The sequence below is a fragment of the Zasmidium cellare genome (genome assembly GCF_010093935.1).
Source record: "Zasmidium cellare ATCC 36951 unplaced genomic scaffold M409scaffold_4, whole genome shotgun sequence".
Classification (NCBI taxonomy): domain Eukaryota; kingdom Fungi; phylum Ascomycota; class Dothideomycetes; order Mycosphaerellales; family Mycosphaerellaceae; genus Zasmidium; species Zasmidium cellare.
In genome coordinates, this window is record NW_022986948.1 from 439853 (window position 1) to 452145 (window position 12293).

Genomic DNA, 12293 nt, shown 5'->3' on the forward strand with positions numbered 1-12293 from the left:
AAACCGCAACCATGGCAGTCGAGAGCAAGTTCGATCCCAAGGAAATGGTACGTCTGCTTGAGGGGCAAACACTCAACCAATACTGACATGCTCGCAGGAATTCCGCCACCTTGGCCCCTCCGGTCTCAAGGTCTCGGTCTTCTCCCTTGGAGGCTGGTTGACCTACGGCGGCACCCAGAAGGGTAACATTGTCAAGGAGATCTTGGAGACAGCTTGGGTATGTAACCGAGCTTGAGAGACTTAGCAGAGCTAATTCCGTCCACCAGAACCACGGTATCAACTTCTTCGACACCGCCGAAGTCTACTCCAACGGTCAATGCGAGATCGAGATGGGTCAAGCTCTCAAGGAGCTTGCCTGGCCAAGAGATGAATATGTGCTGTCTACAAAGGTCTTCTTTGGTACTGGCAGGAAGGAGCCCAACACTCGTGGTCTCTCCAGGAAGCACGTTGTGGAGGGTCTCAAGAGCTCGCTCCAGCGCCTGCAGCAGCCATACGTCGATATTGTCCTTGCACACCGACCGGATGTTGGCACGCCAATGAAAGAGATTGTCGAGGGCTTTACTCAGGTCATCCGCAACTTGAACTTGGCATACTACTGGGGCACATCAGAATGGTCCGCGGTGCAGGTCAGTAGCGGGCAGACAGAGATATTCGTACATATTCGGGGGAATATTCAGATGCTAATGCTGTTCACAGATTCAGGAAGCGACCCAGATCGCAGAGAGGTACAACCTCATTGCTCCTATCGCCGAACAGCCACAGTACAACGCCTTCCACCGCCAGCGATTCGAGGTCGAGTACGCTCCACTCTACGAGCAGTTCCAGTACGGCACCACCATCTGGTCCCCACTTGCATCAGGTCTCCTGACCGGCAAGTACAACGACGGCATTCCAGAGGACTCTCGCTTCGCCACCAACAAGTCATTCTTCGAGGGCAGCGTCAAGTCACTGCAAAGCGACGAGGGCAAGGCCAAGATCGCCAAAGTGCGAAAGCTCACTGAGATTGCCGAGAAGTTGGGCGGCAACGTCGCTCAGTTGTCTCTGGCATGGGCGGCGAAGAACCCCAACGTCAGCACGGTCATTCTGGGTGCCACCAAGGTCAGCCAGATCGAGGACAACATCAAGGCTCTGAAGCTTCTGCCCAAGTTGACCCCGGAGGTGATGGAGGAGATTGAGAAGATTCTCGACAACAAGCCCGCTGAGGCACCTTCGTATGGCCGCAAGAGGTGAGCGCTTGTATCCTAGACTTGTTAGGATTACCAACCTCGATGAGACTATGCAGTCTCGGAGGTGAAGGTGCCATTGGGCGGAACACAGCTCACGGCTTGTGTCTTAGGACGCCCAAAGCGAAGAAGCCACGAAGCAAGCTTTGATGATGATAGAGATGAAATGATAAAGGCTTTTTCAACTGCCTCCTATGCCAGAATCTAGCAGATGAATTTCGATGAGTGGCCCTCTCGTTCAATACTGCACTCGTTGACCGGTGTTGCCCATTTGCGCCTGGACTTCTGGATGAGTTACAGTTCTGTTCATGTCGATCTGAAGACCACCCATCTCAGTTATTTCGATCGCACTATACTACAGACGAAGAAGGCCAATAAAATTTTGAATGCAGTTCTGATGGGCCGCAGTAGGCAGCTTCACCGTTTGAGTCTCTTTGGTGAAATAGCACAAGGGCTACCAGCTCTTTTAAGTAATCAGCAGCCAATATTGTGTTGGTGATGCACATTTTGCAGCCTACTGCCTCGCCCTACAACTATACAACAAGGAGGTCCGTTCGTGCGCCTGATAGATGGGAGGCAGGTGCTTCTTCACTTTCGAAGTGCTGTTTCATGGGTAGCCTATCTGCTGACATTTGGACGAACAGGGTTCGACCTCGATCTCTTTAGGATGGCGCGGCGTTTTGAAAAAAATCTGGGATAGTGCATGCAGGTGACAACTCCGTGACCCCGTGAGAGGGCAATCGTAGAGCGTCGGCTTGCCAGGGCTCTAATGGGGTTGATCAGTACGAACAACTTGTCTTGTTTGCAGCGCATATCAACGGATGTTGTCTCGCGGTAGGTGGATGCTCCCTTGTATGTACTCAGAAAGGCAATTTCACGTCTTGCGCTGTATGAGTCTGAATGGAGAACCTTACCAGAAAAGGTGCAACCACAGCGAAGGCCCTCAAGATCTGTCGCGGAGAGAGACAGACGAGGCGGATTCGACGTCATTGGATGCCATGCTGTCATGGAAGAAGTTCTGGAAGACTCTCGCTAAGGCCGCAATGCAGCGAGATGTTTGACAGCAGACGATCAGTGCTGGATGGGTGCATTGCGTGACTCGAGATTGGGGTGTTGGTAAGTGAATTGGTGGAGCGGAGGCCGTTGTTGGCGTTTTGGTGATGGCGAACTGCTGTTCGGTACTTACTCGCTTTTCAGCAGCCGAGAATGGAAGAGAGTACTTTCTCGAAGGCTCATATTAGCGATCATACCGAGGTTCAGAGCCGATGCTGCTCGCTGCATGCATTTCCCACACTCTAGAACACGAAACCGATCACTGCAATGAAATTTCGCGCTTCAGGATGCGATGGCGGCCTTCAGTAAATTGCAGCATAGATGACTGTCGCGGTCTTCATGGAGCGCCGGTCCAAGGTCGTTTCATACTTGATTCAAGACACTACTTTCTGGAAATGTCGTTTCGTTCAGTCTTGAAAATGTCAGCAAGTCGGGCCGCAATAATTGTCGTCTTGTAGTGGTATTTCTCGATGGTAGACTCGTGTGTTGGTATTGGGCGAGTCATGGCCACCGAGAAACGTCGTCATCCCAAGAGAATGTGCCGTTCAGGCTAAGCGAAGGAATAGGTGACCAGGCGCTGTTGTACAGCTCAAACATCGATAGAGGTGGCGATCAACGTGGTGCTGATATCGGTAGATGCAGGTCGTTCATATAGCGACTCGTGTCGCCAATGTTCTTTCTGCGATTTGTGAAGCCTTCTCCACGAGTGCATGCATTCATTCTGCCGAGTTTGTTGGAGTCGCGAAACTCCGGGCCCTACGCCAGAGGACCAAGGACGACGAGTCATGGCGACGTGGAGATATTCGGCCCTGATCGCCAGGTGACGAAGTCAATGATTTCGGGACCAAACGCTGCTGCTGATACCTGAGGGCATGGCAATGTTGTTTAAAAGATGGACCGGACATGTCGATGGACGAGGCGAGGGAATGTTTGATGAGAAGTGAAGACGACACAAGCCTTCGCTGTCCAACGGTTGACCCACACGGACAGCGCACGGACCTCAAATTTAGCGGGACTGCTTCATGACTCCAGACGACGCGCTCTAGCACCGCTCGCGATTCAAACGCCCAACTTTCACGTGCTGGCGGACACCATGAATCCTCCCTCCGCCGCCAACCCCTCACATCCTCCGCAATACCAGCAAGATGGCGGGAATGCCATGCTGGACTACCAGCACGCCCAGACGGCAGCAGCAGCGACTGCCACCGCCGCTCTTTCTCAAGAACATACGCCAACGCCGAATGCGACAGGTGCGGGTGGGAGGAAACGAAGACCGCCTGGTGCGCCGGGCAGCAGAGGCGTCGCCAACTTGACCCCGGAACAACTAGCCAAGAAGCGTGCAAACGATAGGGAAGCGCAGCGAGCTATAAGAGAGCGGACGCGACATACCATCGAATCACTCGAGCAGAGGATCAGGGAGTTGGAGAGCCAGCAGCCGTTTCAGGAACTTCAGCGAGTGGTGCAAGAGAGGGACCGTGCATTGGCAGAATGCGAAGAGTTGAAGAGACGATTGGCAGCAGTTGCTGGGATTGTAGGAGGACAAAATCCCAGCCTGAATGGTGAGTTGACACTGGAGGAATGGATTGATATCGGATCGCTCACAGAAATTGAGCCAGACCTGGCCGCCTTGACCGCACAACAGAGCCCACTACCATCTCACTCTCACCCCGGCCAGCCTCAGCAGTATGAACAGAGTTCTGCGCATCACATTCACCCGGATCTTAGGTCCCCGTCATCAGCAAACTCGCAAGCAAGCCCGACGACCAATTCCTCGAATGCCGCTGCGTATCAGTCTGGAGCAGGCACCCTCAGGAAATGGTCACCTAGCTTGGACCATCCACCAAACCAAGATCGCTACAACAGTGATGGCCACTTCGAACCGTCACATCAACGTGCGCCTTCGGTTCAGATGCCCGGCCAGCCGCAGAACGGAGAGCGGCTAGGGGTGAACTTCTTGTTGGACACGTCAAAGGATCAATCAAGTGTCTCGCCGTACCACTCGCCGCCGGGCCAAGACCCTAACCAGCCAATGTATGCTCGACTAACTCACGTCGGCCCATCGTCTTGTCCTCTTGACTCGCTGCTCATCGACTTCCACAAAAGCCGGCGTAAGATGCTGCGGGAAGGCTCGTCTCAGCTTGATGCCATTGGACCTGACTACCCTGCCTTCGCTGCCATGCTCGACCCAGCCTCTCACCCGAGGCCACATCCAGTGTCTGCATTACTTATCGACATCCTCTCGAAGTTTCCAGACATCGCCAAACTGCCAGAGAAAGTGGCCGTCCTGTACATCATGTTTCTGGTCATGCGGTGGCTCATATGTCCATGTGCGCAATGCTACGAACGACTGCCAGAGTTTTGCCGGCCTGTTGCAGAGCAGCTCGAGCGTCCGCACGTGGCGTGGGCTGACTACCTGCCGTGGTAAGTTTCAACATATCGAGAGGATCGGAAATGTTATGCTTACTTGTTTCACAGGCCGCACCAGCGCCGACAGCACTCTATCAACGACACTCAAGTCAAATTTGAGGACTGGTTCGTCCCTTACACTACCACGCTATCTCTCAACTGGGATCTACCAAACGAAAGCATTCTCATACCGCAAAAGTCAAACAATCAAGACGAGCCCCCTCAACTGACTCTAAACCCAGCTTTCGAGCACCACCTGCGCGATCTGGTCAACTGGAGTTTGGGAACACAATTCTCGAAGGCTTTCCCCGACTTCGTCGATGGCACTGTGCGAATCAGAGATTCCTAAGAGGGACTTTTCAATCTCATTATGCATCGATGAAGGGCCTGGCTTATAATGGACAATGCAAGAATGCACGTCGGCATTGGGTCAGCATATCACGGCGCCTGCTCGGATAAGCAGGCCTGCATTCTTAGTAGCTCTGTACAATAATGTATTACGATCGCTGATGACGTGACCAGACCCAATATACCAAAAGAATAAGACGAGTAAAAACGGTGTCTAAAACTATAGAAACCACATACAAATCTCAATGATAGTCGACATGCGGTGCCCAGTGCAACTCATGCTTCTCGACATCAATCGCCAGCAAGACATTTCTCAAAAACGCATTCCCCAACAACGTGGTGCTCGAGACGGAGGTATTGGTAAACACCGAATAGCACGCATGTGGATCGTCCTCGAAAGTGATGATCTGATCCAAGGCGTTCATTCTGAAATCCGTCCCGTTGATCGTGGCCGCGAAATCGGGCGTCTTGGCGTCGCAATCGACTTTCCACTGTTTGGCGTAGAACACCGCATGGGGATCGAACTGCGCGGGCGGGCTGAACTGCGCGTTGATCCTCGCGGCGGTCTCGTTCGCAACGAGGATGAGCGGGAGGCCTGAATCGATTCCCGCTGTGGCGTTGCCTTGTTCTGGGAATACTTCGTCGCCGACTTTGACGGCGTCGAGGTGGAAGCGGTAGGTTTGCCAGGAGCCGCTTTTCGTGACGAAGGGCACCGTCGTGAAGCCCTCCTGTCCCTGGTATGTATGCGGCAACCCGCCGAAGACGACCTCCCCGGCACTGCAGGCGCTCTGGCGCTGCAGCATGACGCTCATGATGGGGTCGACGAGGCCCTTTCGCGCGGCTTCGAAGAAGAATAGTGTCTGGTTCGCGATGTCGGAGCCTCCCACCCCGAGGATCCCGCTGATGGCTCCGTTCGCGCCTTGGATGTTGGCGACAGTGTCGACGCGGCCGAGCTGTTGGTGGTCGACGGAGAGGCCTGCGATGCTCAGGGCTTCGAAGCCGAACACACCCTGTGCTCTCCCGGGGCCGTTGGGGTCGAGATATCCGATCGAGAAGTTCGCGCCGGGGCCGGAGCGCATGCCCTCGCTGAAGTTGCCCGGGAAGGTCGCGGCGAATTTACATTGGCTCTGTGGGAGGCTTTTGTTCGATGCGTCGAAGCATTGGAAGGAAGAGCCGACGAGCCATTGGACTGGGGAGCCGAGATCGAAGAGGAGAGGGTAGGATTTGTTGCCTAGCTGGACGTCGAGGGCGTATTCGGGGAGGCCTTCGAAGGAGATGTGTTTGAGGGGTGCGGTGTAGGCTTTGCGGTTGCTGGGGCTGCTGGGGGAGGTGGCCGAGACGGCGCCCAGGAGAAGGGCTAGTGTGAGGGTGTGGAGGGACATGGTGATGGTTGGGTTGGTGATGTGTTGTTGGGAGAAAGGGGATGTGTGTGGTTCGTGGCCATTTTGTAGGGTGCTTTCAGCCCTTGCGACTCTGTCGTTTGTTTTGATGTGGAACATCAATCATCGTGGCATTGCTGCTACCGAGACTGTTATGGAGGAGGAGGCTGACATGGAAGAATAGCCGCAGACTGAAGTGTCAGGTTGGTCAGTGCGGGCTTGTTCGTCTACAAGAAAAAATAAGTTGACTTCTTGCGATAGGGCTTTTACTGCCCCCAACTATACCCTGGGCTCCATACTTAGCAGCAGCAGCAGCATGATGTCGCTAAGATTCACTCGGCTAAAAGTTAGTCAGTACGCACGGACTTTCTTGTCACGTGCGAGCCTGAGTACGAAATTTACGGGAGGTATGAGATTTACGCATAGCTGATCCGCCGAGTCGCTTGGGCTTGGTCATGTAGCGAGATTGGGTCTGTGGGATATGACTACTTCTAGCGAGGTTTTTGCTCTTCGATGTTGCATTTCTTGATGGGATACTTCGGGTTCTAGGTCGTTTGTGAGTAGGGTAGTTGGCTGTGGTGGGACCGGCTGTGCCACGACTGCAATATCAAATCCCTCTATATCACTGCTCCTATCTGCGCCATCACGTTATGAACCCTCCCCATAGCCAGGCCATATCACCGACTCTTCTAACGGACGAGACGACTGCCACATGGCATGTGTCACATTTCTGCTGTGGACCAGATTCCACTCCTTGATGGCTCCAAAATCACGACACCGCTTTCCAATACTAAACTGTGCAAACGGCACAGGATCCTTCTCAACCCATCGATGCGGAATCAATTCCAGATCAGCATGACACTGTATATTCTGCAGCAAGATATGCAGGCAGTGTCCAAAATGCTGCCAATCCGTCTTTCCGTCCGGGAAGTAACGATCAAAGTGTGCGTGCTTTCGCAGCACATCGAGACAGTGGATCTGGTGGAATACGTCGATCTGGACGGGATACATGTCTGGCCCGAAGTTCCATGAGAGCGGAGCCGAAAAGTATTTTGCTGGGTCGTAGCCTGCTTGTCTGAGGGTTGAGGCGTTGACGAGGATGATCTCGTGGCCTTCGGCGGATAGCTCGTCCCAGAGGGCGTCGGTGGTGGGGGATGGGGGGCCCACGAGATCCCAGGCTGATGTTGTGTTCAGCGTGAAGAGACGTCCGTCGATCACCTTTCGAGCATTGTCTGCGTGCGGCACGAACGAAAGCACTGCGTCGTCTGTTAGCGAGCTCTTGAGATCTTCAATGGCGTGCGTACCATCGTCGGGATCGTTAAGATCTCGAAAGCTTCCATCTGGCCCTGGTATCAAGCGAGCCGCAACACTGTTGGTATTGAAGATGAGGAACAAGTTCAGGCAAAAGATCAAAATGTTGAGGAGAGCGAAGCCGCAGAGGGCGTGTTTGATCCACGACGATACAGGGGATCTTTCAAGCAGACCATAGCGTGTGTGCTTGGAGTTCAAGTCGGCAAGGAATGGCTCTGTGACATCCATGGATGGTTGAGGTATCGTGAACAGGTCGAGTGTGCAAGTTGGCCACCAGCTTAGACGCCCGAAACGCCCGGAGCATCGACAGTACTGAAGGGACACATTCGACCGACGTACAACAGCCTTTGCATAGACTTTTCACCGATCATACAGTACTCTCCACTTGAATGTAACGCCATGTGAGGCCCCCTACACTAACAGAATCCAGATCAGGCTGACTACTAATGTCGTATCGAAGGCCGATGCTCCTTCCTCATCGGACTACGCTCGTAAACATCGATTGACAGTCAGCTGACATCGTACCGGCGATGCTGGAGGGCCACTAAAGACTTATCAGACCTCCGTTGGAGAAGCTTATCTGCGTCATCAAGTGCATTGGCCTACGCTCCTCGTTATGCTCAAAGTGGAGCATCTATCCCCATTATTCGTGGGCTGTTTAAGCAAGTTGAAGTGCGATCAAGGGTTTGATTTCTTTTGTGGTTTCATGCGTTCAACGTGCGGAATGAAGAGGGTACAACTTCACGTCTTCGCGATTTGCAGTTCAAGCAGACATGGACAAGGGGCAAGACGACTACAGAGGTCTCCTTGAGCAAAGTCCGGATGTAGCTGATAATATCTGTTGATTCTTGAACCCGCCACATCCACAAGCTACTTTCTAGACGACATAGCCATGTGCGGAGCAAGGGGGTCGATCGCTTGCTCGTCTTCCCATTTGTTCTCCAAAACCCAATCATTGATGCGGTCCAGATTCCGGCACATGTGTTCCGTGGCAAACTTTGCTTGAGGCAGACGGTCGACTCCCTCCCAATAATACACAATCAGGCCAACATCGGCCGTGCACATTACGACCTGGCGTAGCAGGTCCAAGCAATGGTCTCTTTGCCACGGGTCAGTCACCAGCTAGGTACTAGCACAGAAGACGGTCGATACTCACCCAAATGCCCTTTAATGGCTTCTTCGCTCGTTTGGAAAAAGACGAAGTCGGAGTAGTGCTCACGCCAGATGAATCTTCGGACGATGTCCAGGCAATGCATCTGGTGGTAGTATTCTGGTAGTGCAAAGTATGCGCCGCCGAGATTGACGGCTTCTTCCAATGACTGGCCTAGCTGCCCTACGCCGGTCTCGTTGAGCAGTATAAGATGTCCTGTCAGGGGAAGATGGATCAGGTATCAGCGGTGACAGTTTCAGCGTGATATCCTCACCTTCGGTGACATTCGCCCAAGCTTCGTCCAGCTCTGGTCGTGGAGGACCGGTGAACTTCTCGTTCTCTTCGACGTTGGCGTAGAAGATCTTCGTCTGATATTCGACGGCGTCCCATAGTGGTGCTGATGGAGAATTAGCATGGTTATCATAGCAGGTCTTTACCGCGATGGCAAACTTACAGTACAATCGCTGGTATCCGAGGTCATCGGCATGCGTAACCGTTGTTGAAGACTTTGCGTCCGAGGATACGTTCACTGAACGCATCGATAGAATAAAGAGCAGGGCGGAGCAGCAAAACAGGACGAGATTGCACACAGTGAGCATTAGAGATCGCCTGTCTGCGATGTCTCTCCTGCTCGCAGCGAGTTCGACTGAATCAACATCATCGCCGAGCAGCTTTTTGTAGGCTTGGTCCGCCATGTTGGGGCTGGAAAAAGGCAGTCAATTTGGGAGAAGACAAGATGGCAGGTATTAGGGATAGTTGCGGTTACCAGGACATGGGGTTTGACTTGGGGCGTCAGCGTCCGCTCAACCATTTCCAATCGAGGCTTTCTGAAAGAGGTACCTTGTCCAGCATGTCCCCATGAGGCAGGTCGCAGATGGCAATCAGTTCCAACAGTGTCCTGTGTGGTTTATGTCGGGCTTCGGACAGGCTTGCTCCATCTGCCATGGTTGTTGGTCACTTCAATCCACGAAGCCGTCGTACAAAGTCCACTTGAAAGTTGATGTTCGACCTCAGCTCCTGAAAACGAGTATGTCCTATAGCGTCCACGCACCCCACTGTAGAGGGTCGTCCTCGACAATGGCAGTAAAGTCAAAATTGGTCCGCAATTGCCTGTCAGCCGCCCAACGTTTGACAGCCTCAAAATTGCGACATGAGTGCTCCACTTCCATGACTTCTTTCGCACGTTCGTCGAGCGAGCGTCGACCCCATACCAGCGGCGTGATATCAGCACTACACTGTGAAGCATGGTCGATCAGCATATGCATACGCTTCACGGTTCATTGACCCACCATAAGGCTCTGTCGAATCGCGTTGATGCAATGATCAACATGGGTGATGGCCATGAGCTCGTCTTGATCTGTCCAGTCCGTGCCGTTGTAGACTGCTAGTCGGACGTTGTTCTGCTAGTGTCAGCCAGGCTTGATGCTCACAAGCCACACCGGAAACTGACCAAACAATGCAGCTGATGGAAGACTGATAGCGACGTGATGTAGTAGCCGTGGTCGTCCGGGATTGGAAGTGTCTTGTTCACCAAGTCCCTCGCCTCGTCTGTGCTGATGCGGGATATGCCAACTGCTGCAGGTCAGATCAAGATATCGTTTGCCATCTCTGACACGTACAATCGTACAAGGCCTGCCAATGTGAATTGGACGCCTCGTCGGGGACGCCGGAATAGGGAGAGGAGTCCAGGCCGAAGTCTCCTCGGAAGACGAGTGGCTCATGTTGTAGAGCTTTGGCTGCTGGGGCTTTGGATGGTCAGCAACTGCGGCAACGTGCCCTTTTCGTTGAGACTTTACAGTAAAGAAGTTGTCCCATGTCTGACACCGCCCGGCATGAAGGGCTTTGATAGAGGAGCTTCGCCGAAAGAAAGACGTTGGCGACCAGAGAAAGTATCAAGAGAGCTGGCAGAATGTGCGTTGAATGGGACCTCGGGATCTTGCGGTCATCGTAGTCGCATAGCTCGTTATCCGCCACAGAGGAGTATTTTGGAGATGATGCTGAAAACATTGCCGCTTCTTTGGAGTGTCTGAAATTACAGAGAGAAGTCGCCCAGCCCCTGTATGCGCAGGCCGCGGTATAGGATGGTCACAAGTTGAGCTCATGCATCCTTTCGATAGCGTCGAAGTCGTCATATCGTACATTCTGTAACTTCTTTACTCATAAGCTGACCGCCTTATCGAATATTGAACTTACGAGGTTACATTACGCCGCACGAAGGCGAACAATGTGACTCTCCTCTTGTCGATGCATCGGCATATTCTTCCCAATGAGTATGCCAATAGACCTGGGCTTATCAGACACAATGATCGCCTTCACATAAAGTAAGGCATCTCGGCCCTTCCCAGAACCCAACACCACACACGATCACTTCCAACAGTCAAGCAAGATGAAGTTCACTCTCCTCACTCTCGCTCTCGGCCTCACCACCAGCCTCGTTGCTGCGTCTCCTGTCGAGAAGCTCGTAAGTCCAAGCAGTAACGTTCCTCTCAAACATCTTCTAACGACTGGAACAGCCCAATGGAGTTGATTCTTACTCGACTCGTTCGAGCTGGTCGAAGCCTGGAGCCGCTCCAGAGACTGATGGCACTGCTGTTGAGGAGCGCAGTGATACCGAGTCCGACATAATCGAGCCATCTGTAGGTACACGAGCTAGAGACCAATCGTGGATCTATGACTGATTCCCTGCCTAGCCCGATTGCTACAGCACCCGTTCTGCGTGGAAGAGGATGTTCCTCGGCAAGAGACAGTGTTAGTCGACCAGGAGCAAAGGGGCTAAATCGGTAGCACACGCGAGGTTGAGTGAACATGAGGTTGCGCCAGAATGTCGTCTTGGTATCCAATGTCGGTCTTTACATAGCTGTGTAGTCCACCTGCCGCTCGTTTTTAACAGGAGATCAGATATGTGCCCCCACGTCCCGATTCGGTCTAGCTCAGCTCTAGCGCTAAAGCCAAATACATGGTGACCCCTGCTTTGCGTCCTTTCCACCTCCAACCTCACCTGTCAGAGGAAGCAACACAACGGTTCTTCATCGCAGTATATCATCCCTCAAGAGTGGTTGTTTCGGTTAGTGTGAAGCATCTACATATCCCCGTCGTCCGCAAGCTGTCTAAGCCACCGAGGCTGCCATGTAGCGATCAGTTGCTTCTGAGCACTGAGAGATTACGGTTCCATGCGTTGCACTTTGAGCGGGACGACGAGGGCAGTATTGTAGCTTTTGGAGGGTGACGGCCAATGTGGTCGCCATTACACAGTCTTCGACTGCTAGCAACTCACCACATGCATGCAGGCTAAATTTAGATTCCAGCCCAGCTGAGCTCCAGAGGACCAAACATTGAAGTTAACACGTCCTCCACTGAACAATGATGGCTTTAATATACTCATATTGATGATCTCCTGCAATTAGATTGAGGTTGATATCCACG

General features: G+C 52.9%; 7 protein-coding genes across 7 annotated transcripts; 3 read left to right on the plus strand and 4 right to left on the minus strand.

Annotated features, from left to right (window-relative positions):
• Nucleotides 1-11: 11 nt before the first annotated feature.
• On the plus strand, nucleotides 12-1230 carry M409DRAFT_50416 (uncharacterized protein; the record flags this gene model as incomplete). The annotated part of the gene is made up of 4 exons (XM_033811528.1): nucleotides 12-47; nucleotides 98-217; nucleotides 267-626; nucleotides 697-1230. The coding sequence occupies 4 exons, from the start codon at nucleotides 12-14 to the stop codon at nucleotides 1228-1230; spliced, it is 1050 nt and encodes a 349-aa protein (XP_033672658.1).
• A 2139-nt stretch (nucleotides 1231-3369) lies between these two features.
• Nucleotides 3370-5031, plus strand: M409DRAFT_63363 (uncharacterized protein; the record flags this gene model as incomplete). The annotated part of the gene is made up of 3 exons (XM_033815561.1): nucleotides 3370-3835; nucleotides 3881-4697; nucleotides 4752-5031. 3 exons carry the CDS (start codon nucleotides 3370-3372, stop codon nucleotides 5029-5031), a joined length of 1563 nt encoding a protein of 520 aa, XP_033672659.1.
• A 241-nt stretch (nucleotides 5032-5272) lies between these two features.
• On the minus strand, nucleotides 5273-6412 carry M409DRAFT_18005 (uncharacterized protein; the record flags this gene model as incomplete). Its single annotated transcript, XM_033804313.1, has 1 exon — nucleotides 5273-6412. One exon carries the CDS (start codon nucleotides 6410-6412, stop codon nucleotides 5273-5275), a length of 1140 nt encoding a protein of 379 aa, XP_033672660.1.
• Nucleotides 6413-7057: 645 nt separating this feature from the next.
• M409DRAFT_50419 (uncharacterized protein) lies at nucleotides 7058-7948 on the minus strand (the record flags this gene model as incomplete). The annotated part of the gene is made up of 2 exons (XM_033811529.1): nucleotides 7058-7665; nucleotides 7714-7948. 2 exons carry the CDS (start codon nucleotides 7946-7948, stop codon nucleotides 7058-7060), a joined length of 843 nt encoding a protein of 280 aa, XP_033672661.1.
• Nucleotides 7949-8590: 642 nt separating this feature from the next.
• M409DRAFT_63364 (uncharacterized protein) lies at nucleotides 8591-9815 on the minus strand (the record flags this gene model as incomplete). The annotated part of the gene is made up of 4 exons (XM_033815562.1): nucleotides 8591-8817; nucleotides 8877-9086; nucleotides 9145-9267; nucleotides 9800-9815. 4 exons carry the CDS (start codon nucleotides 9813-9815, stop codon nucleotides 8591-8593), a joined length of 576 nt encoding a protein of 191 aa, XP_033672662.1.
• An 89-nt stretch (nucleotides 9816-9904) lies between these two features.
• M409DRAFT_18008 (uncharacterized protein) lies at nucleotides 9905-10877 on the minus strand (the record flags this gene model as incomplete). Its single annotated transcript, XM_033804314.1, has 5 exons — nucleotides 9905-10105; nucleotides 10160-10270; nucleotides 10321-10442; nucleotides 10490-10615; nucleotides 10667-10877. 5 exons carry the CDS (start codon nucleotides 10875-10877, stop codon nucleotides 9905-9907), a joined length of 771 nt encoding a protein of 256 aa, XP_033672663.1.
• A 379-nt stretch (nucleotides 10878-11256) lies between these two features.
• Nucleotides 11257-11623, plus strand: M409DRAFT_18009 (uncharacterized protein; the record flags this gene model as incomplete). Its single annotated transcript, XM_033804315.1, has 3 exons — nucleotides 11257-11331; nucleotides 11384-11506; nucleotides 11561-11623. The coding sequence occupies 3 exons, from the start codon at nucleotides 11257-11259 to the stop codon at nucleotides 11621-11623; spliced, it is 261 nt and encodes an 86-aa protein (XP_033672664.1).
• Nucleotides 11624-12293: the final 670 nt, after the last annotated feature.